The 23,685-nt window shown below is 37.9% G+C and overlaps 1 protein-coding gene across 1 annotated transcript in view; it reads left to right on the top strand.

The window, feature by feature from the left end:
* LOC133246368 (hyaluronidase PH-20-like) overlaps positions 1 to 22,204 on the top strand; it is a 34,439-nt gene extending 12,235 nt beyond the window's left edge. Inside the window, exons 2-4 of the mRNA XM_061414584.1 lie at positions 14,493 to 15,649; positions 16,360 to 16,449; positions 20,994 to 22,204. Of these exons, the coding sequence (XP_061270568.1) occupies positions 14,699 to 15,649; positions 16,360 to 16,449; positions 20,994 to 21,605 (1,653 nt within the window). The 5' untranslated portion in view covers positions 14,493 to 14,698 and the 3' untranslated portion in view covers positions 21,606 to 22,204. The remainder of the gene's footprint in view (positions 1 to 14,492; positions 15,650 to 16,359; positions 16,450 to 20,993) is intronic.
* Positions 22,205 to 23,685: the final 1,481 nt, after the last annotated feature.

Raw genomic sequence — 23,685 nt, forward strand, 5'->3', positions numbered from 1 at the left:
CTGGGATAAAGCCCACTTGGTCATGATGTATGATCTTTTTAATGTGTTGTTGAATTCTGATTGCTAGAATTTTGTTAAGGATTTTTGCATCTATGTTCATCAGTGATATTGGCCTGTAGTTTTCTTTTCTTTTTTTTTTGTGGTATCTTTGTCAACTTTGGGTATTAAGGTGATGGTGGCCTCATAGAATGAGTTTGGAAGGGTACCTTCCTCTGCAATTTTCTGGAAGAGTTTGAGTAGGATAGGTGTTAGCTCTTCTCTGAATTTTTGGTAGAATTCAGCTGTGAAGCCATCTGGACCTGGGCTTTTGTTTGCTGGAAGATTTCTGGTTACAGTTTCAATTTCCATGCTTGTGATGGGTCTGTTAAGATTTTATATTTCTCCCTGGTTCAGTTTTGGAAAGTTGTACTTTTCTAAGAATTTGTCCATTTCTTCCAAATTGTCCATTTTATTGGCATATAATTGCTGATACTAGTCTCTTATGATCCTTTGTATTTCTATGTTGTCTGTTGTGATCTCTCCATTTTCATTTCTAATTTTATTAACTTGATTTTTCTCCCTTTGTTTCTTGATGTGTCTGCCTAATGGTTTGTCAATTTTATTTATCCTCTCAAAGAACCAGCTTTTGGCTTTGTGGATTTTTGCTATGGTCTCTTTTGTTTCTTTTGCATTTATATCTGCCCTAGTTTTTAAGATTTATTTCCTTCTACTAACCCTGGGGTTCTTCATTTCTTCCTTTTCTAGTTGCTTTAGGTGCAGAATTAGGTTATTTATTTGACTTTTTTCTTGTTTCTTAAGGTATGCCTGTATTGCTCTGAACCTTCCCCTTAGTACTGCTTTTCCAGTGTCCCATAGGTTTGGGGTTGTTGTGTTTTCATTTTCATTCATTTCTATGCACATTTTGATTTCTTTTTTGATTTCATCTGTGATTTATTGGTTATTCAGCAGCATGTTGTTCAGCCTCCATATGTTGGAATTTTTAATAGTTTTTCTTCTGTAATTGAGATCTAATCTTACTGCAGTGTGGTCAGAAAAGATGCTTGGAATGATTTCATTTTTTTTGAATTTATCAAGGCTAGATTTATGGCCCAGGATGTGATCTATCCTGGAGAATGTTCCATGTGTGCTTGAGAAAAAGGTGAAATTCATTGTTTTGGGGTGAAATGTCCTATAGATATCAATTAGGTCTAACTGGTCTATTGTATCATTTAAAGTTTGTGTTTCCTTGTTAATTTTCTGTTTAGTTGATCTATCTATAGGTGTGAGTGGGATATTAAAGTCTCCCACTATTATTGTGTTATTGTTAATTTCCCCTTTCATACTTGTTAGCATTTGTCTTACATATTGTGGTGCTCCTATGTTGGGTGCATATATATTTATAATTGTTATCTCTTCTTCTTGGATTGATCCTTTGATCATTATGTAGTGTCCTTCTTTGTCTCTTTTCACAGCCTTTGTTTTAAAGTCTATTTTATCTGATACGAGTATTGCTACTCCTACTTTCTTTTGGTCTCTATTTGCATGGAATATCTTTTTCCAGCCCTTCACTTTCAGTCTGTATGTGTTCCTTGTTTCAAGGTGGGTCTCTTGTAGACAACATATATAGGAGACTTGTTTTTGTATCCATTCAGCCAGCCTTTGTCTTTTGGTTGGGTCATTCAACCCATTTACATTTAAGGTAATTATTGATAAGTATGATCCCATTGCCATTTACTTTATTGTTTTTGGTTCGAGTTTATACACCCTTTCTGTGTTTCCTGTTTAGAGAAGATCCTTTAGCATTTGTTGGAGAGCTGGTTTGGTGGTGCTGAATTCTCTCGGCTTTTGTTTGTCTGTAAAGCTTTTGATTTCTCCTTCATATTTGAATAAGATCCTTGCTGGGTACAGTAATCTGGGCTGTAGGTTATTTTCTTTCATCACTTTAAGTATGTCCTGCCATTCCCTCCTGGCCTGAAGAGTTTCTATTGAAAGACCAGCTGTTATCCTTATGGGAATCCCCTTGTGTGTTATTTGTTGTTTTTCCCTTGCTGCTTTTCATATTTGTTCTTTGTGTTTGATCTTTGTTAATTTGATTAATATGTGTCTTGGGGTGTTTCACCTTGGGTTTATCCTGTTTGGGGGTCTCTGGGTTTCTTGGACTTGGGTGATTATTTCCTTCCCCATTTTAGGGAAGTTTTCAACTATTATCTCCTCAAGTATTTTCTCATGGTCTTTCTTTTTGTCGTCTTCTTCTGGGACTCCTATGATTCGAATGTTGGGGCATTTAACATTGTCCCAGAGGTCTCTGAGATTGCCCTCATTTCTTTTATTTATTTTTTTTCTTTCTTTTTTTTTTTTTTAATTAATTAATTTATTTTTATTTCAGGTATACACGTGCTCCCCATCCTGAACCCTCCTCCCTCCCCCCTCCCCATACCATCCCCCTGGGCCGTCCCAGCGCACCAGCCCCAAGCATCCAGCATCGTGCACTGAACCTGGACCCTCATTTCTTTTAATTTGTTTTTCTTTTTTCCTCTCTGTTTCATTTATTTCTACCATTCTACCTCACTTATCCTATCTTCTGTCTCCGTTATTCTACTGTTGGTTCCCTCCAGAGTGTTTTTTATCTCATTTATTGCATTATTCGTTATATATTGACTCTTTTTTATTTCTTCTAGGTCCTTGTTAAACCTTTCTTGCATCTTCTCAATCCTTGTCTCCAGGCTATTTATCTGTAACTCCATTTTGTTTTCAAGATTTTGGATCATTTTCACTATCATTATTTGGAATTCTTTATCAGGTAGATTCCCAATCTCTTCCTCTTTTGTTTGGTTTGGTGGGCATTTATCCTGTTCCTTTACCTGCTGGGTATTTCTCTGCCTCTTCATCTTGTTTATATTGCTGTGTTTGGGTGGCCTTTCCATATTCTGGCAGTTTGTGGAGTTCTCTTTATTATGGAATTTCCTTGCTGTGGGTGGGTTGGACAGGTGGCTTGTCAAAGTTTCCTAGTTAGGGAAGCTTGTGTCAGTGTTCTGGTGGGTGGAGCTGGATTTCTTCTCTCTGGAGTGCAATGAAGTGTCCAGTAATGAATTATGAGATGTCAGTGGGTTTGGAGTTACTTTGGTCAGCCTGTATATTGAAGGTCAGGGCTATGTTCTTCTGTTGCTGGAGAATTTGCATTGTGTTTCTTGCTCTGGAACTTGTTGGCCCTTGGGTAGTGCTTGGTTTCAATGTAGGTATGGAGGTGTTTGACGAGCTCCTATTGATTAATGTTCCCTGGAGTCAGGAGTTCTCTGGTGTTCTCAGGATTTGGACTTAAGCCTCCTGCCTCTGGTTTTCAGTCTTATTCTTACAGTAGCCTCAAGACTTCTCCCTCTATACAACACTAATGATAAAACATCTAGGTTAAAGATGAAAAGTTTGTCCACAGTGAGGGACACCCAGAGAGGTTCACAGAGTGACATGGAGAAGAGAAGAGAGGGGAGAGAGATAGAGGTGACTAGGAGGAGAAGAGGGGGAATTACAAGAGGCGAGAGCAAGCTAGCCAGTAATCACTTCCTTATGTGCTCTCCACAGTCTGGACTGTTCAGAGATGTTCACGTAGTTATACAGAGAAGAGAAGAGGGAGGAAGGAGACAGAGGTGGCCAGGAGGATAAAGCAGGTAATCAAACAGAGAGAGAGAGACTGATCCATCCAGTAATCAGTTCCCTAAGTGTTCTCCACAGTCCGGAACACACAAAGAGATTCACAGAGTTGGGTAGAGAAGGGGGAGGGACGAGATAGAGGCAATCTGGTGGAGAAAAAGGAGAGTCCAAAGGGGGAGAGAGCAGTCAAGCTAGTAATCTTGCTCCCAAGTAAAAATGGGTACTGAGGATTGGGTTCTTAAAGGTATAAAATTGATAACAAATACCAAAAAGCAAAGATTAAAAATCTTAGTAGAGGTTGGATTCTCAAAAATACAATATTAAAGAAAAAAAAGACAAAGTCACAAAATTTATAATATATATATATATATATATGAAGTTTGCTTTAAAAGATAGGGTCTTTTTTTTTGCAAAGTAATAGTACATTATAAAAATGAAAATTAAAGGAGTAGTAGAGGACTTAAAAATTAAAAAAAAAAGATTTTTAATTTAAAGAATGATAATAGTAAAAATGTATCTAGGACTTTCTCTGGTGTTGTGGACAGTGTGGGGTCAGTTCATTTTCAGATAGTTCCTTGATCCGGCTTACACTTCTCAAGATCTATAGGCCCCTTCCTGTGTAGTCGGTGCTGACTACAGGGTTTTAATCTATTGCACCTGTCACTTCCAAGGAGGTTCCCTCTGTTTTAGCTTCTTCTGTTTGTTGGTCTCTTCAGTGTCTAATTTCTGCCCTGACACAAGAGGGCGGTGGTGGACACTTCTTCAGGTTCACTTGTTCAGTTGTGCTGTGGGCAGGGAGGAGTGCGGCAAACAAATAACACTGGCGTGTGTGGGGGTTCGCAGTGTCTCAGCCACACTGGGTTTGCCTCCCCTCACAATGTGTGTGCTTTCCCTGTCTACACTGCTTAGCCTCTAGGCTGCTCTGCTAGGAACTGTCTGAGGCTGGCCCTGGGTTGTATGCACTTCCCAGGTCTAAGCCCCTCAGGTTCAGGTACTCGAGTACTCCTCAAAGGCACAGATTCGGTTGGGCCTGCGTTTTGTGCCTTCCCAGGTCAGAGCAGCTCAGGTGACCAGGTGTTTGGGAAGCGAGATTGCTGTGACATATTGCCTCCCTGGTCCCTGCCGCTTGGTTTTCTGGGTGTACAACCGGCACACCTTCTCAGGCGGATGTCAACCGTCCAGAATCCCAAGAAGTTTTGGTTAGCAGCGAAGCCTGCTTGCAGTTTGGTAGATGATGCCTCGCTGGGGCCGCGACTGCCCCCTTCTGGCTCTGGCTGCCCTCGCCTGCCTGTCTGCTGTGGTGGATGGACCTGTCGGCAGCCGGCTAGCTCTAGTCAGTCCTTTGTTCTGTAAGGCCTGGCGGTGTCTTAGGTTAGGGCTTTTCGCGGGGTAGCTATCCCACAGTCTGGTTTGCTATCTAAAGTTAGTTCCCTCAGATTGCCCTTGGGGCATTCAGGCCAGGTCATTACTCTAAGCAATGCAACCCGCGCCTCCCTGCCCAGCTCCTGCTTGCTAGTGGTGGATGAGGGCATCTGTGCTGCTTCTCCACTGGGAGTTACAGTTTGGCATGTAATCTGTGGGTTTTAATTATTTATTTATTTTTCCTCCCAGTTATGCTGCCCTCTGAGGTTCCAAAGTTCACCACAGACTCTCCAGTGAGAGTGTTTCCTGGTGTTTGGAAACTTCTCCCTTTTTAAAGACTCCTTTCCCAGGACAGATCTCTGTCCCTACCTCTTTGTCTCTCTTTTTATCTTTTGTATTTTTTCCTAGCTCCTTTCGAAGACAATGGGCTGCTTTTCTGGGTGCCTGATGTCCTCTGACCTGGCTCCTGAGAAACCTATATGCAGGACAGGAAGCAACAGTTAGAACTGGACATGAAACAACAGACTGGTTCCAAATAGGAAAAGGAGTACATCAAGGCTGTATGTTATCACCCTGCTTATTTAACTTATATGCAGAGTACATCATGAGAAATGCTGGGCTGGAAGAAGCACAAGCTGGAATCAAGATTGCCGGGAGAAATATCAATAACCTCAGATATGCAGATGATACCACCCTTATGGCAGAAAGTGAAGAGGAAATAAAAAACCTCTTGATGAAAGTGAAAGAGGAGAGTGAAAATGTTGGCTTAAAGCTCAACATTCAGAAAACGAAGATCATGGCATCTGGTCCCATCACTTCATGGCAAATAGATGGGGAAACAGTGGAAAAAGTGCCAGACTTTATTTTTTGGGCTCCAAAATCACTGCAGATGGTGACTGCAGCCATGGAAATAAAAGATGCTTACTCCTTGGAAGAAAAGTTATGACCAACCTAGATAGCATATTCAAAAGCAGAAACATTACTTTGCCAACAAAGGTTCGTCTAGTCAAGGCTATGGTTTTTCCTGTGGTCATGTATGGATGAGAGAGTTGGACTGTGAAGAAAGCTGAGTGATGAAGAATTGATGCTTTTGAACTGTGGTGTTGGAGAAGACTCTTGAGAGTCCCTTGAACTGCAAGGAGATCCAACCAGTCCATTCTAAAGGAGATCAGCCCTGGGTGTTCTTTGGAAGGAATGATGCTAAAGCTGAAACTCCAGTACTTTGGCCACCTCATGCGAAGAGTTGACTCATTGGCAAAGACTCTGATGCTGGGAGGGATTGGGAGCAGGAGGAGAAGGGGACGACAGAGGATGAGATGGCTGGATGGCATCACCAACTCGATGGACGTGAGTTTGGGTGAACTCTGGGAGATGGTGATGGACAGGGAGGCCTGGTGTGCTGCGATTCATGGGGTCGCAAAGAATTGGAAATGACTGAGCGACTGAACTGAATTGAACTGAACTGATGTCCTCTGCTGGCATTCAGAAGTTGTTTTATGGAATTTACTCAGCGTTCAAATGTTCTTTTGATGAATTTGTGGGGGAGAAAGTGGTCTCCCCGTCCAATTCCTTCGCTATCTTAGGGCCGCCTCCCTAGCTTCTTAACTAGATTACTTTCTGATTATGCCATGGCTCAATGGGACAAGCTTTTATTGCATAAGATGAGCATGTATAAATTATATCTCTTTGTTCCACTACAGCAATTAAATAAAATTAGATTTTGGGGACTTCTTTTGAGGAACTGTGTTATTTATTTGACTCTTCTTTTTCTCTTCTTCCCGCTCCAGTCCCACCTTATGGAACAAAACAGAACTCAGAAAATTATTTTCCTATGGCTAACAAATATCAAACATGGCTTTCTTCATCATTTTGAAAATATTCAGTCTAATTCATTTTTTAAATTTTGTAGTAAAAGATTAACTTTGAACTAAATGCTATATTTCCTTGAAACCAGTGTCTTAAAGTTGATTCTTCATCTATATTACACTGCAAAAATCTGTCATTATATACAAAATGTTTAACCATCAAAACAACTGCCATAAGAGTTTGTTCTATCATTGGGTTCTTAAACTCACTTCAAATGTCAATGAAACATTTATAGCATGCTTATATTAACTTATCATCCTGGCTAATTCTTTCTATTAGGAAGGCACTTGAATTTGCTGGAATTCAAACACACATATTGAAATACACACACCCGCACATACAAAATACACACACCCACACATACAAAATTCCCCTTTCCCCCATCACACAATAACATCTCAAAAAATTAAGTCTTTCTTTAACTGACTGGGCGAAGAGCTGTCTTTTATCATCCAGCAGGTTAAATACTGCAGACCTATTAGATTATCTGGAACTGTTTCTGACCTAAAGACTTTTTAGAAGAAAACTTAAATTTCGCTTCAAAAGTAAGTAGTCTTTTCAAATTTCTCCTGCGTAGCCTGATAGGGAACATGAGGTATGCCTTTCTGTGAAAAAAAAAAAAAAAAATTAAAAGTTGTATAATGTGCTGTGTTTTTAAAGCTACATCTTTGACTTTAGGAGGAAAATTTTTCTGCATTTATTTGTGCTTTATAGGGAATACACAGATTAAGGATTAGCAATATTTTTTAGTCTTGAGGATCTCCAACCTGTGTAAAATTTACCTGCGGGAGAAACTGACAAAGTTGAGACAAAGTGTAAGGAACCAATAATAAGAAATGCTGATGATAATAGTAATAATAATGATAGGAATGGGGAAGGAAAAGGAGTTGATGGAATGCCAGCAAAAATGCTACTAACTTCTCTTATTGAGCCAAGTTTATCACCTTATCTATTTCTGGCCAAGTTACATTATAAAATATCACAGTTTAATGTGAAATTTTCTAGGAAAAATGTCTTGCTTGAAAGCACCTTTCTTTCCTGAAAACATAAGTTTCTGCTTTAAAAGAAGAACCTGCTTTGGGGATTTTTCTGCTTTGAGGATATTACACTGGTCTCTTATTTCAGAAGTTTACTCAGAATTCAGTTTGGATTCATGGTTACTTGTTACTGGAGGTAGAAGTCAGCCTTTGCATTGAAGTGATAAACTAAACAGTTCAGAAAGGGCACATGCCCTTCTGATATGGTTAGTGTATAAGTGCTATGAGGGCAATACATCTGGGAACTGCTGCTTCACTTGGAATTATGCTTTTTATTTGTCATGTTAAAGAATGGTTCCCAGAGTTTTTATGAATATAATTTATATATTATGTGTGTGTGTACATATAGTATCATGAGGCTAGAGGCTGTTTGCTGGGTATTGTAACAGTGCCTTTATCATGCTTGGTTGATCTGGGGACTGTGAAGTAATGGAGACTGAGGAGGTCCTAAGGAAAGAAGACGTAAAAGGAAACCCATAGACAATATAGGAGATTTTTATCTTGGCACTGTTTCCCCATTGCCAGTGATAAGAATGTTATCTTTCTGGTACCAAAGAGGGCATCTTTCTTATGGAAAATTTTGTGTCCTGCTTTTAGGTAGAAATAGGGAGATCAGAAAGGCTTTCCTATACTTGCTCTTTCTCAAGTATCTTCAGCTCAAAATCATCAATACGCTGAAGGGGCATATTTGAAGATGGCACATCCTCATCTCCTTCAATTTAAACATACACAGAAGTAGAAAAAATTGGCCTTCATATCCTCATCACCAGTTTCTACAATTATTAATCCATGGCCAATCATTTCCACCTAAACTCAAATCTTCTCCTTCCCACCTAGTCACCCTTCCCCAACCCAAATTATTTTGTAGCAGATCTGAACAGGGCATAAAATGACATCTAAAAAACAGCTTAAAATATTTAAGATATCTAAGATATTTTACTTTTTATAGGAAATTTCACTACCATTATCTTTATCAAGTTTGTTACTATTTTTCTAACAAACGGAGAATTATGGGGATAAAGAGACTGAGTGACTCTTTTTGATTCAGTTTGATCCCTTCTAACTGTTCAAGCCAGAAACCAAGGAGTCTCAAGTTACCAGCTTCTTTAATCTTCCAAATGCAATTGGTGACCAATGGCTGTTGTCTTGTTCTTTTCCAGTCATTATCACTCTTCTTCTTCTTCTTTTTTTTTTTTTTTTAGTAAAAGGGAAACTTTATTTGTAGTTAAAACTATTCTTAGATTTTTGAACTTTTAAAGAAGAACATCTCTATCACTGAGGTTCAGAGGAGGCGATTGCCAGAAGCCACTTGAGGGCTGAGCATCTAAGAAAAAAAAGGGAAGGAAATATCTTCTGGTTTACTTGTGGCTACACACTGGACTATAAAGAAAGCTGAGCACCAAAGAATTGATGCTTTTGAACTATGGTGTTGGAGAAGACTCTTGAGAGTCCCTTGGACTGCAAGGAGATCCAACCAGTCCATCCTAAAGGAGATCAGTCCTGGGTGTACATTGGAAGGACTGATGCTGAAGCTGAAACTCCAATACTTTGGTCACCTCATGCGAAGAGTTGACTCATTGGCAAAGACTCTGATGCTGGGAGGGATTGGGGGCAGGAGGAGAAGGGGATGAGAGAGGATGAGATGTCTAGATGGCATCACCAACTCGATGGACATGAGTTTGAGTAGACTCCGGGAGTTGGTGATGGACAGGGAGGCCTGGCATGCTGCAATTCATGGGGTCGCATAGAGTCGGACACGACTGAGTGACTGAACTGAACTGAACTGAGCTGAACACACTGGGCCACACCAGACATGCAAGTGAACAGTCCCTGTTGCATCTTACAAAGCCCTCCTGGTGGCTCAGTTGGACCCTTACTGACAGTTTTCACACATTTCTACATACATCATTAAACTCTTGGGTTTATTTCACCACAGAGAAGTCAACGTGGGTTTCGTACAAGTAAATATCAATGACAATGACAGTAGCTTCCATTTATGGAGTGTCTGCTTAATACCTGACACTATCCCAGATGATTTAAATTATCTCTTTATTTTTTTTTATTTTTATTTTTTTAAATTTTATTTTATTTTTAAACTTTACAATATTGTATTGGTTTTGCCAAATATCGAAATGAATCCACCACAGGTATACCTGTGTTCCCCATCCTGAACCCTCCTCCCTCTCCATACCATCCCTCTGGGTCGTCCCAGTGCACCAGCCCCAAGCATCCAGTATAGTGCATTGAACCTGGACTGGCGACTTGTTTCATACATGATATTATACATGTTTCAATGCCATTCTCCCAAATCTTCCCACCCTCTCCCTCTCCCCCAGAGTCACTCTTCTTTTTTAATGTAAAATTTTAAAGATTTTTTTTGATCTGGGCCATTTTTAGTGTTTATTGAATTTGTGACCATGTTGCTTCTGTTTAATGTTTTGGCCATGAAGCATGCAGGATTTTAGCTCCCTAACTAGGGACTGAACCCTCACCTCCTGCATTGGAAGTGCAGTCTTAACCACTGGACTACCAGGGAAATCCCCCTATTACTCTTCTACTCTCTAACTTATTTCTACTCCTTTTGTCTTGCATCTCTAGGGTAATGACATGATCAGATTTGTTTCGTAACAATTATTATTATATAGCATGGTTATAATAATTGTTATGAAACAAATCTGATCATGTCACTACCCTAACAAAACACTATTTTGGAGCAAAGATCCCTGATAGACAACCCAAAGCTCTGTTAGCTGATATATTTTACCCCCTCTCCACAATGTTTGAACACTACCAACATTTATACATACAGACATTTGTCCTAATGTAAAATAATGTCCACATTTAAAAATTTTTCGTATTAAACCTTGAAGGATTTGGCACCATTCCAAACAACTCAAGCCAAATAGCAGATGTTCATTTAGAACAGGATATGACCTTTGACTTTGGCCATAGTTCCACACATCTTGCATTCTCATTTATTCTGTCACTTGCCTAAGGGCTACAGTCAGAAACCCTTGGTATGATATCTGAGCCTCCTCATTGTCAACATTATCCTTCTTTCTCAGGTCCTCAAATTTCTCCCTACTGGATTATTGAATATATTGCTCAGAACACTACTCCTCTGTATCTAATCCCTGCTTCCATTCCCAGCCCCTACTCCTACTTGGGTTTGTCCAGCTTGAGCATTCTTCTCTGTGTGGAGCCATAGCTCACCTACCCAGAGATCTTTGGTATTTGACTCTCATGGTGCTTTAGACATATCCTAAAGCACTATTGTGCTTTTCACATCTGGCCATCAATTTCTGCATTCCTAATACCTGTCAGCAAGTGTGTGCTATCATCTTTCTCTTCATCTCATCTTCCTTCTTTTTCTTTTCCTCTTCCCTCTCCTTCCCCTCACCCCTCTTCTTCTTCTTTGTTACTACTGCTTGCCACAGTACCTGGCATACTATGGGGGTTCAGTGAATGTTGCATGCATGATTGGCTGATTTTATTATTATCTTTAGGTAATAAGGCCCTGAGTATGTTGAGAGGTATTTGGGACAATTAAAACCTCAGCCAGCCCAAATGTACCTTTCCTACTCATATTGCTCTGGAATTATGCAGGTTCTTCTAACTGGGCCTCAGAAATGAATGTTGAGAATCCCTAAGATTCTGCTAACAGTTTAGCTGGGATTCATTTAAGTCTTTGACTACAAATCTATGATCTGTGATTTTGAGATCTTGCTTTGTACTTTAGACCTAAAACTGTTTATCTCTGCTTCCTTTCTTTTCTCCCACTTATATATTAACACCCTAGTCTCTGAACTGTCTGTCTATTTGCCCAGAGATATTAAATTTCTCTAGAACTCTTCTCATCTCTGGGACTCAAACCTGCATTCAAGTTCAAGTGAGTCTTCTGGCCTTGTGTGCTTTGGATTCTGATCATTACCTTGGCTCACACAGATACCAGTTGCCTTGCTATGTGTGAAACAGTGACATTTGAGGAGGTTATGTTGACAATCATCAGGTGGCCCAAAGGATGAAGGAATTCTCCTTTTCCCCTTAAACTCTGAAGACTTCAAGAAGGTTTTATTCCACAAAATGAGTCTGAAAGATGCAGGTTCTGGGTCTGTCACTGGTTTGTTGTTTTTAGGTCAGTTTGGGTAAATGAGTTACTTCCTGATACATATAAATATACTAATCTTTCTCTTGAAACCAGTTTGAGAAAACAGACTTGTAGAAATTACAATCTGTTCTTCACATTTGGTGATTAGAATGAGATTCCCAGGGCTACCATAATGAATTGCCAAGGACTTGGTGGCTTACAGCAATAGAAATTTATTATCTCACTATTCTGAAGGATAGCAGTTCTAAATCAAGGAGTCAGAAGGGCCATTTTTCCTCTCAAAACTCCAGAAAATAGCCTTTCCTTGGTTTTTCTTAGCTTCTGTTGGCTCCTGGAAATCCTTGGCATTCCTTGGTCCATAACTGCATTATTTCAGTCTCCATAGTCACACAGCTTTCTTCCCTGTATCTTTCTATCTTTGTGTCCTCTCTTCTTCTTATTTAAGTACCAGTCACTGGATTTAGGTCCAACTCTAAATCCAAGTTGATATCATCTTAATATCTTTAATTATTTTTATCTGCAAAGACTCTGTTTTCTAGTAAGGTCACATTCTGGGGTTTGAGGTGGAAGTGTATTTGGGTTGGGAGGGGCATGTTAAACCCAGTAGAGTACCAGCCTTCTTTAAATGTCAACAACATTATTACTTTTTAAATTTTAGATTCACAATTTTCAAGGATAGAAGTGTCTATTTTTTTTTTTTAACAATCTGCTCTCTTTCATTATTTCTTCAGAAGGAAGACACACATGTCCATTCTTTTTTGAAGATTTCTGTGGGTAGAATTCTTCCTAATAGGCTCATTCTGTCCCATGTTTTCCTTATATAAAATGACCATGTGGAAATTAGGTTTGAATGTTAATTATTTCAATAAGCCTAACTTACTCCTTCACTGAGATATAGGGACATCTGATCCTTTCTTAGTTCCATGTACTTGTTTCACTAGCTACCATTCAGGCATTTGTGTTGGTAATTGGTAGTTGGAAGGAATTAGTTTTTCCTCCACCATTATTTTAGGTGAAGATTATCTAGGTCCTAAATAAGGAAGTTTAGAAGGGCTTAAACTGTGAAAATCTTTAGTTCCTTTATATGTTCTAAACATTAAGGGGGAAAAAAATCCATTATCTTCAAAGAATGAGACTATAACAATTCTTAGGGTTTTATTTTATTCTGTTTATGATGTCCTCTTTAGAGTAATTCCTTTTATAGAAATGGGGATAAGTGGATAATTTGCTATGGTAAGGTCAAATGTTTGTGGGAAAAAATGGTACAATTCTCATTGTACCTTTATATAGCATATGCTACTAATCTAATTAAAATAGACATTCTAGTTTTCTCCTAGAAATGTAGCATATTTAAATATGCCTTCTTATAGGTAATTTTTGCAGATACTAAGTTTTAAATAACACATAGCTAATTTCTTATCCTTGACTATTTTATTTTACCACAAAATATACCTTAACATTTCATGCTGTGACAATAAGAATGACACTATAATCTCAATTATCAAAGGCTATAAAATAACAAAATTCATATGTCGCTTTTATTAAGCAAGACCAGAACCAGTTCTTTCAGTGGAAGATATAATCTCATAAGATATTTTATCAACTGTAAACATGATTGGACATTACTTTGACATACAGTAGAGTGAGCTTTCCTGGTGACTCAGATGGTAAAGTGTCTGCCTGCAATGCGGGAGACCTGGGTTTGATCCCTTTGTTGGGAAGATCCCTTGGAGAAGGAAATGGCAACTCACTCCAGTACTCTTGCCTGGAAAATCCCATAGATGGAGGAGCATGGTAGGCTGCAGTCCATGGGGTTGCAAAGAGTTGGACACAACTGAGGGACTTGACTTTCACTTTCTTTGACATCTGATGGAGCATCATTCTAAATAGCACTTCAACTTACCCCTCAGTGGGAGGTGTTGTTTGATTTAATAGTTTCAAGCAAACTTTAGCATTATTACCTCTGGCAGAAGTGATTTTTGCCTCCTCCTCCCTTAAAAAGCAAATATATATATATATATATATATATATATATATATATATATATAAAACCTCAAAATTCTCTGAAGTTGTTTTTACTTTTTTTTGGCAGACCACTATAAAGTGGTCTTTCAGGAAATAACAAACAAGCTTAAGAGGCTCAACTTGGAATTTATTTTTACTTAACAGTCTTTTGCTAAGGCATTGCTTGATACAGCATTCTTCACAACTAGGAAAGCAAAAGGAAAAATAGCTTCATTCACTTCTCTGTAGATTCAATAATGATTGGAACAACTAGAAAATGGTTAGCTATTATAGGTTTTGTATCATACATAAGAAATGATCTATATCATGCATAGAAAATGATTTTATGGATTCAAACACAGGAGTCTTCCATTTTCAAACATTGAATTAAACTCCCTGCACTTGAAGCTGAGAACTTGGTAAAGCGTACAGTCTCTTATTCAGAAATGAGTATAACAATATATTCTACATTTCTTTTTTTCTTTTTTCAGTTACAGATGAAGCAACTTGCAAAACATTGCTAAAACAAGAAGCAAGAAGAATAATATTTAAATACATATCATCATTATACATTTTTATCCATCAAAGTGGCTTCATTCCATACTTTCTCTTCTGTGTTTATATCTTACATCAAATATTAGATAAACCAAAGTGTGCAGGAGAAAAAAAGTGCAAATCATTACTTTTTGCAGTGGGAATGCTAAGGCACCAGCATATCTCTTTTAGGAACTTTGTTGGGTCCAATGGAGCACCCCAGGCAGTGTTCACCTTCCTTCTGGTTCCATGTTGTTTGGCTTTGAACTTTACAGCACCCCCTCTCATTCCAAATATTCCTTTCCTGTGGGCCTGGAATGCCCCAACTAACCATTGTGCTAAAATATTTAGCATGCCTCCAGATCTGGGCCTCTTCTCCTTAGTAGGAAGCCCCCAAAAAGATGTTACAGGACAACCTATTACATTATTTTATGCTGATAGGCTTGGCTACTATCCTAAGATAAATGAAAGAACAGGTGTCCATAAGAATGGTGGAATTCCTCAGGTGGCTTCCTTAAAAATACATTTGGACAAAGCTGAAAAAGACATTGCCTATTACATGCCAATCGACAACGTGGGCTTGGCGGTCATTGACTGGGAAAACTGGAGGCCTACCTGGGTAAGAAACTGGAAACCTAAAGATGTTTACAAGAAGGCGTCTATTGAGTTGGTTCTGCAACAAAATAGACACTTTACTTTGAAAGAGGCTACCAAGAGAGCGAAAGCGGATTTTGAAAAGGCAGCAAAGAGCTTCATGCAAGAGACTTTAAAATTGGGAAAGTTTCTTCGGCCAAACCACTTATGGGGTTATTATCTTTTTCCTGATTGTTACAATCATCATTATAACCAAGCTAATTACAATGGAAGTTGCTTTGATGAAGAGAAAAGAAGAAATGATGCACTCAATTGGTTGTGGAAGGAAAGCACTGCCCTTTACCCCTCTGTTTATTTGAATACCAAGCTAAAATCTTCTCCACAAGCTAGACTCTTTGTTCGTAATCGTGTTCAGGAAGCCATTCGATTGTCTAAAGTTGCCAATGTTAAAAGTCCACTTCCGGTTTTTGTATACACCCGTCCAGTTTTTAGTGATATGTCTTCAAAATTCCTTTCTCAGGTAAGAAAATCAAGGAGAGAAGGCTATGGAATATTGTCTGCATTTAGTGGCATTTAGTGGAATTGAACATCATTTTTGAAAGGAGTGAAATTTAGGTTTAATAACCTTTAAGCTTCCCTGGTGGCTCAGACAGTAAAGAATCTGCCTGCAATGCGGGAGACCCAAGTTTGATCCCTGGGTCAGGAAGGTCCCCTGGAGAAGGGAATGGCAATTCGCTTAAGTATTCTTGCCTGGAGAATCCCATGGACTGTAGCCTACCAGGCTCCTCTGTCCATGAGGTCTCAAAGAGTCAGACACAACTAAGCCATTAACACTTTCGCTTTCACTTTTCAATCTTTAGGAAATATGCACTCAGGTAGTTCTGCCTCATTATATGGATTTAAAATAAATAAGACTATATTTCATTTTAATGTAATCATATAATGTCTTAGCAACCATGGAGGATTTCATAATATAGATAATGTATTAATTCAGTTCTTTTTATTTATTTTTTTATTTTACAGACCTACTCTCTTGTCAGAAGTAATTAAAATAATAGCAGAAAATCTGAATTTTTGTTATAGTAGGCAGTGGCGGCTTAAAAGATAGAAATGAATAGTGGAGAAATATCTACATAATTATTGTAGGGTCAGCATTCTTGGCTTTGGTGTTACTGTCTGATGTATAACACTTCATTTTATTCCTCCCTGTTAACTCTTCACCTTTGCCAGGATGACCTTGTGAGTACAATTGGTGAGAGCATTGCTCTAGGTGCTTCTGGAATTATAATGTGGGGAAGCTTCAACTTAAGCCTAACTAAGGTAAGTTGAAATAGTAGGAAATAGATGAAAATATTTTTGCTTTTAATGTTTTTCAGGGTTTTTGTGGGATTGAATAATAAAATAGACATGATCTTTGGCACACAGTAGTAGGTGCTCAATTAATAGTGGCTAAATCAAACTACCATTTGTGTGGTTGTATTGTAAGGCTGTTTTCCAGCGAGGAAACAGAAGTTTGATGAGATTAATTGAAATTGCCTAGGCTACATGACTAAGAAGTAGCAAAAACAGGACTACAGTCTTGGTTTCCTTATGTGGTCTTTGGTGTTTTCTCTACTATATAATTGTATTACTTTTCTCCTAATGCATTTTATTCAAAAAGCTTTTAACTATCACAACCTAATCCTTTTCTCTCTTCCTTTATTCTCATCTTTTTAAAACAATTTTCCATGTCAGGTTTTAATCTTTCACCTCTTCAATATTCTTGACTCAAAGCATGAGTAAAGCTATTACATGGACACTGCTGAGTTAGAGCTAAACTTTTCCTTCTCTAATCAATGTGGGAATACTAGTGATGTGGGTGCCATGGTGTCTAATAAAGCTCTTGGCTCAGAGGTTTTATCCTAGGATGTACAGAGAACAAACCTTATACTCTAAAGACCAGAAGAGATCTTTTGATATCTTGTCCTTCAGATAGACTAGCCATATTTTCCCTTCATTTATAAAGATATTTGGCTTTGTGAAATTCTTTCAAGGTTATCTGAGCCATACAACCCATTTAGTAGATTCTATTGTCTCTGGTTTGATCACCAGTTAAGGGAAGTAATAGAAACTAAGTTCAGAGAAAGGTATATGTCCTTTTTGCAAAATCTTTTATATGTCAGAAAATTATTTAAGAATTATAATTCTCCTAAGAATATTTCTAACTTTTATTAGTTGTTTTCTCAAATCTATAAACTTCTTTCTCCAGGATCCTGGTAATTCTATGATGGAACAATTTATAAATTCCCTATATGACTTCCATTTTTTAAAGATTAAGAACTCCTTCTTTTAAAATTAAGAACTCTGATGAGGAATAAATCAGGCATTCTCCGATTAGTAGGATGACATGGCAAACTAGTCAATTGTCACATTTGTTTTGTTTTTAATTGCACTTTAATCTTAGATTCACACTCTTCTACTATGACTCTTAAATCACCTCCAGTATTATTTACCCAGGGACAGTCCTTCAGTTTTAATATGATGATTTTCTACTGGATTGAAATAACACTGTCTTGAAATTGTTCCCCATGGACTTTATGCTGCACATCTCTGCTACTTTTCCAAATTTATCATTTTGAATGTTAATTCTGGCATTACTTTGCTTTTTCCTATGTCATTGGAAATCAATAGAATCATGGATTGCTTGTGTTTCCTCTGATTCACTGACAACTTGAGAAACTGGTAACTGCAGGTTTACTTGCAATGACTGGAATTGACTTAAAACAATGGCTATTGAATGTAGGCAAACCATTCCTTCCATTCCATCTTAGTAGATCCAATGCTATGACCGGGCCAGCTTCTTCTGGTCCCAATTCATGAGACCTGATAAATATTCAGAAATTTTGTGAACTGTTTGTTAAACACAGTCATTATTAAAAATTAAATTATGAAAGCTTAGAATAAAATTATGTTAAAAACAAAAGTAATAAATACTAAAAAGCATCGATTATTTATTTTCCTATTATTTATACTTTTAGGGTTATTTACATCTATTGTGCCTGTATAAATGGAAATGGTATTATATAGTGATATGTAGTTCACACCATACTTCCATCAGTGTAATGGTGGGGTACCTGATTCCTAACTCTGCACTCAGTGATGTCAGGTTGGTAGCTTAAAATGGGCCATGGTAGGAGTATTTACACCATGGGTCTTTAGAAACGCTATAAAACAGATTTTTTTTCTCTTAGAGAGCCAGGTTTAGATCTTTCCAAAGACTACATCTTGTGCAGGCTAATGATTCTCCAACATTCTCATTCTTTTTCTCCTCTTCTCATCTAGTTCTTGTCTCTGTACCCAACTCCAATATCATCTGATCTTGGAATAAGTCCTTATATATTCTTGATACTGGTGTTACTATGTTGAATAATACTGATAAAGTCCCTGCCTTTGTGAATCTTGGAGGGATAGAAACAATACAAAACAACAAAAATATTTTATGTGATAAGTACTATGCAGAAAATTAAAATAGTTGTGAGAAACTGGATAAGAAAGGTGTCTGAAAAGGATCTTATCTAATTAAAACTGCAATCTGAATGACAAGATGTAGTCAGCTATGTTAAAAATGAGAGGAAAGAGAATTCTAGACAGAGGGGACAGTAAGCGCAGTTTGAATGGACCTGCCACACTTGAGAAACAACTAGTACCTGCAGTGCTTGTGAAACAAGGCCGAGCGGGTGAAGGGGGCTGGACAAGAGGAAGGAGAGGTTTCGCCCCAGCAGGCAGTATACAAGTGAATTGTATTCTAAATGCTATGTAAAGCTACTGGAGAATTAAGAGGTTTTCTATTGCTGCCATAAAAATAGCAACAGTGGTTTAAACAGCAGAAAATTATCTTACAATTCAGTACTTCAGAAGTCCAACATGGACCTTAATGCACTAAAATCAAGATATCAGCAGGATTACATCCCTTTCTACGGAAAGACCCTCATTTACTTGTTTGGGTTGCTGGCAGAATTCATTTCCTCGTGTTTGTAGCATCAAGATGTCTATTTTCTGACTGGCTATGGTTACGGCTATTTCCAGCTTCAAAAGGTCACTGTATTCTTTAGTTTTTGGTCTTCTCATCTACATTCAAAGCCAGAAATGCCAGGTTGAGTGTCCCTTACCTTTGTATTTGTCCTCCTTCTCCCAGCTCATTTTAAAAATCCAAATATAAAAAGTTTCTACATTTTTAAGGACTCGTGGTTAGATTGAGCCCATCAGATGGTTCAGGATATTCTCCCATCTCCTCCCATCTAAGTACTAACCAGGCCCAACCCTGCTCAGCTTCCAAGATCAGACGAGATCAGTCACGTTCAGGGTGGTTTGGCTGTAGACTCTCCCCATCTCAAGATCCACAACCTTAATCATATCTGGAGAGCCCCTTTCACCATGTAAAGTAACACAGCCACAGGTTCCATGGGACTGGAGAATGAATATCCTTGGAAGGCTCTTATTCTGCCTGCCACTGATGGTGTCATTTCAAGAAGGTAACAAGAAATAGATTCAAGTGGAAGCTGCCAAGGTTCCTCAACTTGCCTGCCAACCTACCACAAACAAACCGGCCAATTCACTCAATGGAACTGTTGATCTTGAAAGAAAGCAACTACCTTCCATGTTTTGAAAAGGACAGTTTTCCAGTTTTGGAAAATATCAGTTTCAAGATGAATCATTTTAGTGACTCATACTCTGCCAAATAAGTATATCTTCAAAAGAGCTATCATGGTTCAACCATACTTGAATTATACATAACACTTAAGATATACTCAGTTGAGAGCTTCCTTGTTGGCTAAGTAGTAAAGAGTCTGCCTGTAATGCAGGAGACAAGGGAGACATGTGTTTGATACCTGGGTTGGGAAGATTCCTTGGAGAAGGGAATGGCAACCCACTCCATTATTCTTGTTTGAAAAATCCCATGGTCGGAGGAGCCTGGCGGGCTACAGTTCATGTGGTCACAAACAATGGGACACAACTTGGCTACTAACAACAAAAAACTCAGTTGAACCTGTTTAGTTGTTTTGAGCTAGCAGTTTAGAAACCACTCTTCACAATGCCCGAACATATCTGACAAATGTGATATTTATTACATTTATTTGTACTTTATATTGATTATACTTTGAGAGGTAATCAATGATATCTTGGGCTCTGTGCTTAGCTGTTTTACATACATTGCATCCTTTCATCTTCACAATAACTCTATGAGGTAAGTGCTATAATTATCTGTATTTTGCAATGATGAAGCTGAGTCATAGCCAGTTTAATTACTTTCTACAAGGTCACCCAGAAAGGAAACGAAGAAAGCTCAAGGGATTCCCAAGCTCACACAGCTAGCTATTCATGGATCTGTGACTCCAAACTGGGCAGAAGGACTCCAGACCCCATGCTCTAATCCCTCCACCCACACTTCCACCCCTGTTAGTGTAGGAATTACTGAGGAAGCCCAAGGCTGGGTATATTAAACTTCAACTCATTAGTTATTTAGTGACATGAAATAGCATGTGAAACTTACAAATGTTACAAAGAACAGTTGGAATTGTCTTGCTTATTAAAGTAAAGAAAGATAAAAATATTTCCTACTCTTACTGAGTCTGGTTTTTATGTGTATGCTTCTTTAGAAATTGTTTGGCCTTCGCTGGTGGCTCAGATGATAGAGAATTTGCCTATAATGCAGGAGACCTGGGTTCAATTCCTGGGTTGGGAAGATCCCCTAGAGGAGGAAATGGCAGCCCACTCCAGTATTCCTGCCTGGAGAATTCCATGAAAAAAATTGCTTAACATAGTAAATTAATTAACATATGAACTCACTTGGATCTTAATAATCTGATCTTCTTATGATTTTACAGCAATCTTGCATGAACCTAAGCAATTACTTGAATACTATACTGAATCCTTATATAATCAACGTCACTCTAGCAGCCAAAATGTGTAGCCAAGTGTTGTGCCACGAGGAAGGAGTGTGTACAAGGAAACACTGGAATTCAACCGACTATCTTCACCTGAACCCAATGAATTTTTCTATTCAAAGGCAGAAATATGGAAAATACACCATACATGGGAAACCCACACTTGAAGACCTGCTACAATTTTCTGAAAGTTTTTATTGCAGTTGTTATGCCAACATCCACTGTAAAAAAAGAGATATAAAAAACATTCATACTATTAATGTATGTTTTGCTGAAGATATTTGTATAAACGCTTCTCTAAACTCAGACCACAGTAAGCACACTTCTAGCCAGAAAGATATATCTTCTACCACTTTTAGCACTGTCTCATCCTCCACACCGACTGCCAAAGTGTCTGCACGTGTTCCTGGGAAAGATCACGTGTCCCTCAAAATCAGGCTTCCAGGGAAAGCCCTCTCCAACACCATCCGAAGGGGCCATAAGAGTGTTGACTGGAAAAATATATTCCGTCAGTTATACATTCAAAACATTAAAAATGAAACAAACTATTAAAATATAAATTCAGTGATTATTAGGTTTCCTATCTGCATGTTTTATGTTTTGATTTTTTTTTACATTATAATAGTTTATAACTTCAATGACTTTTTAGGCAAATAATGATACCTATATATTTGAAATTTTACATTTGAAATGTGAATCAAAACTCATGGCCAAGATAGTATTTTAATTTTTTGAGCAAAGATTGCATTTTCATGATCAAATTTAACTTGAAGTTAGTATTGATTGATAAAGAATTGTGATCAGCACCTTTAATATTCAAAATCATAGGGCAGTGTTATTACTAAATCCATTGATGCTACATTTTACTTTTGAAAGTCAAAGTAGACTTTTGATAATTAAGATAGCATAGAATTTACTTTGTAAGATGATACCCATTTTTTTAAATTATGGCAAATATTTCACATAGTGTGATTAATACATACTGAGAGATGCCTGTTATATTCTTGGTTCTATCAGAGACTGATTATAAGGCCTATGATACTCAGAGATACTATGTTCTTCTGCAAAAAGTAAAAGTTTGAATAATGTCAATTTACTGCAAATGAATGTCTTTATGGGTAATTTTCAATAAAAATATCAAAAATATTAAAGCTCAACATCATATTTTTTTAAGTAATATCCTAAGTGTACTAGTCTATGTCAGCACAGAACTATATTTTTTAGCTATTTCATCTTGATAATTTGTTCGAGTTGTGTTTTATAGAAAGATAAACTACAAATAATCCTGTTAACTTTTGTACACAGTTTACTGTGTCTTCAAAGTTCACATATAAATTATTCTAATTTTAATTCTTGATGTCAAATTTGACAATCTTGTGTACCTAAAATGCTTTGTTTCATCTAAGCAGTTATTCACATCCTTCATATAGCCTTTGTTGAGTGTTTCTTTCTGTTAGGCTAAATATTAAGCAGGTTCAAGGTGAAGCAGCATGCTTCTTGCTATCTGTGAGCTTGTTGTATATTTGAAAAAGACAGACATTGAAAGTGGAAACTCACAGCAAAACGTGTGAGAAGTGCTATAGTTCAGCATGCTCTTGTATACAAACAAGAGACTGAGGAAGGATTTCAAAGATACCATGAGAGATATAAAGTGTCCATTACCTTGAAGGCCGAATAGCAATTAGTGCATCTGGAGATATGAGATAGAGGAAACCTTATTAGAACAGAATGCTGATTGTGATGATGAGAGTTGTATTCAATAGACGGCCACATGGTGAAGGCTGCTGTAGACCATACCAAAAAGTTTGGGCCTTACAAGGAAGATGCTGCCAAACTTCTTGACCTGCCCCATTTTCCCCATGCACAATTATCACACAAAAATTTCTCTCTTTTAACTGCCCATCACCTTCCTATAAGGTAAACATCCAAAGGACAGGTGTTAGTTTTTCTTGCTGCTGTATCCACAGAGTAATGGGTAGCGTCTGAGACTTAATAGGTGCCAACTAAATATTTGTTGAACAAATAAAAGACAAAAATCATAGCTTTGACTAGATGGAAATTTGTTGGCAAAGTAGTATATTTGCTTAATATGCTGTTTAGGTTGGTCATAGATTTTTTTCCAAGGAGCAAGCGTCTTTTATTTCACGGCTGCAGTCACCATCTGCAGTGATTCTGGAGCCCCCAAAAATAAAGTCTGACACTGTTTCCACTGTTTCCCCATCTATTTCCCATGAAGTGATGGGACCAGATGCCATGATCTTAGTTTTCTGAATGTTGAGCTTTTTTTTTTTTTTTTTTTAGTGCTTTTAATTCTTTTTTTCTTTTCTTTTCTTTTTTTAATTTTATTTAATTTTTAAACTTTACATAATTGTATTAGTTTTGCCAAATATCAAAATGAATCCACCACAGGTATACATGTGTTCCCCATCCTGAACCCTCCTCCCTCCTCCCTCCCCATACCATCCCTCTGGGTCGTCCCAGTGCACTAGCCCCAAGCATCCAGTATCGTTGAGCTTTAAACCAACTTTTTCACTCTCTTCTTTCACTTTTATCAAGAGGCTCTTTAGTTCTTCTTCACTTTCTGCCATAAGGGTAGTGTCCTCTTCATATCTGAAGTTACTGATATTTCTCC

The sequence above is a fragment of the Bos javanicus genome, chromosome 4 (genome assembly GCF_032452875.1).
Source record: "Bos javanicus breed banteng chromosome 4, ARS-OSU_banteng_1.0, whole genome shotgun sequence".
NCBI classification, from domain to species: Eukaryota; Metazoa; Chordata; class Mammalia; order Artiodactyla; family Bovidae; genus Bos; species Bos javanicus.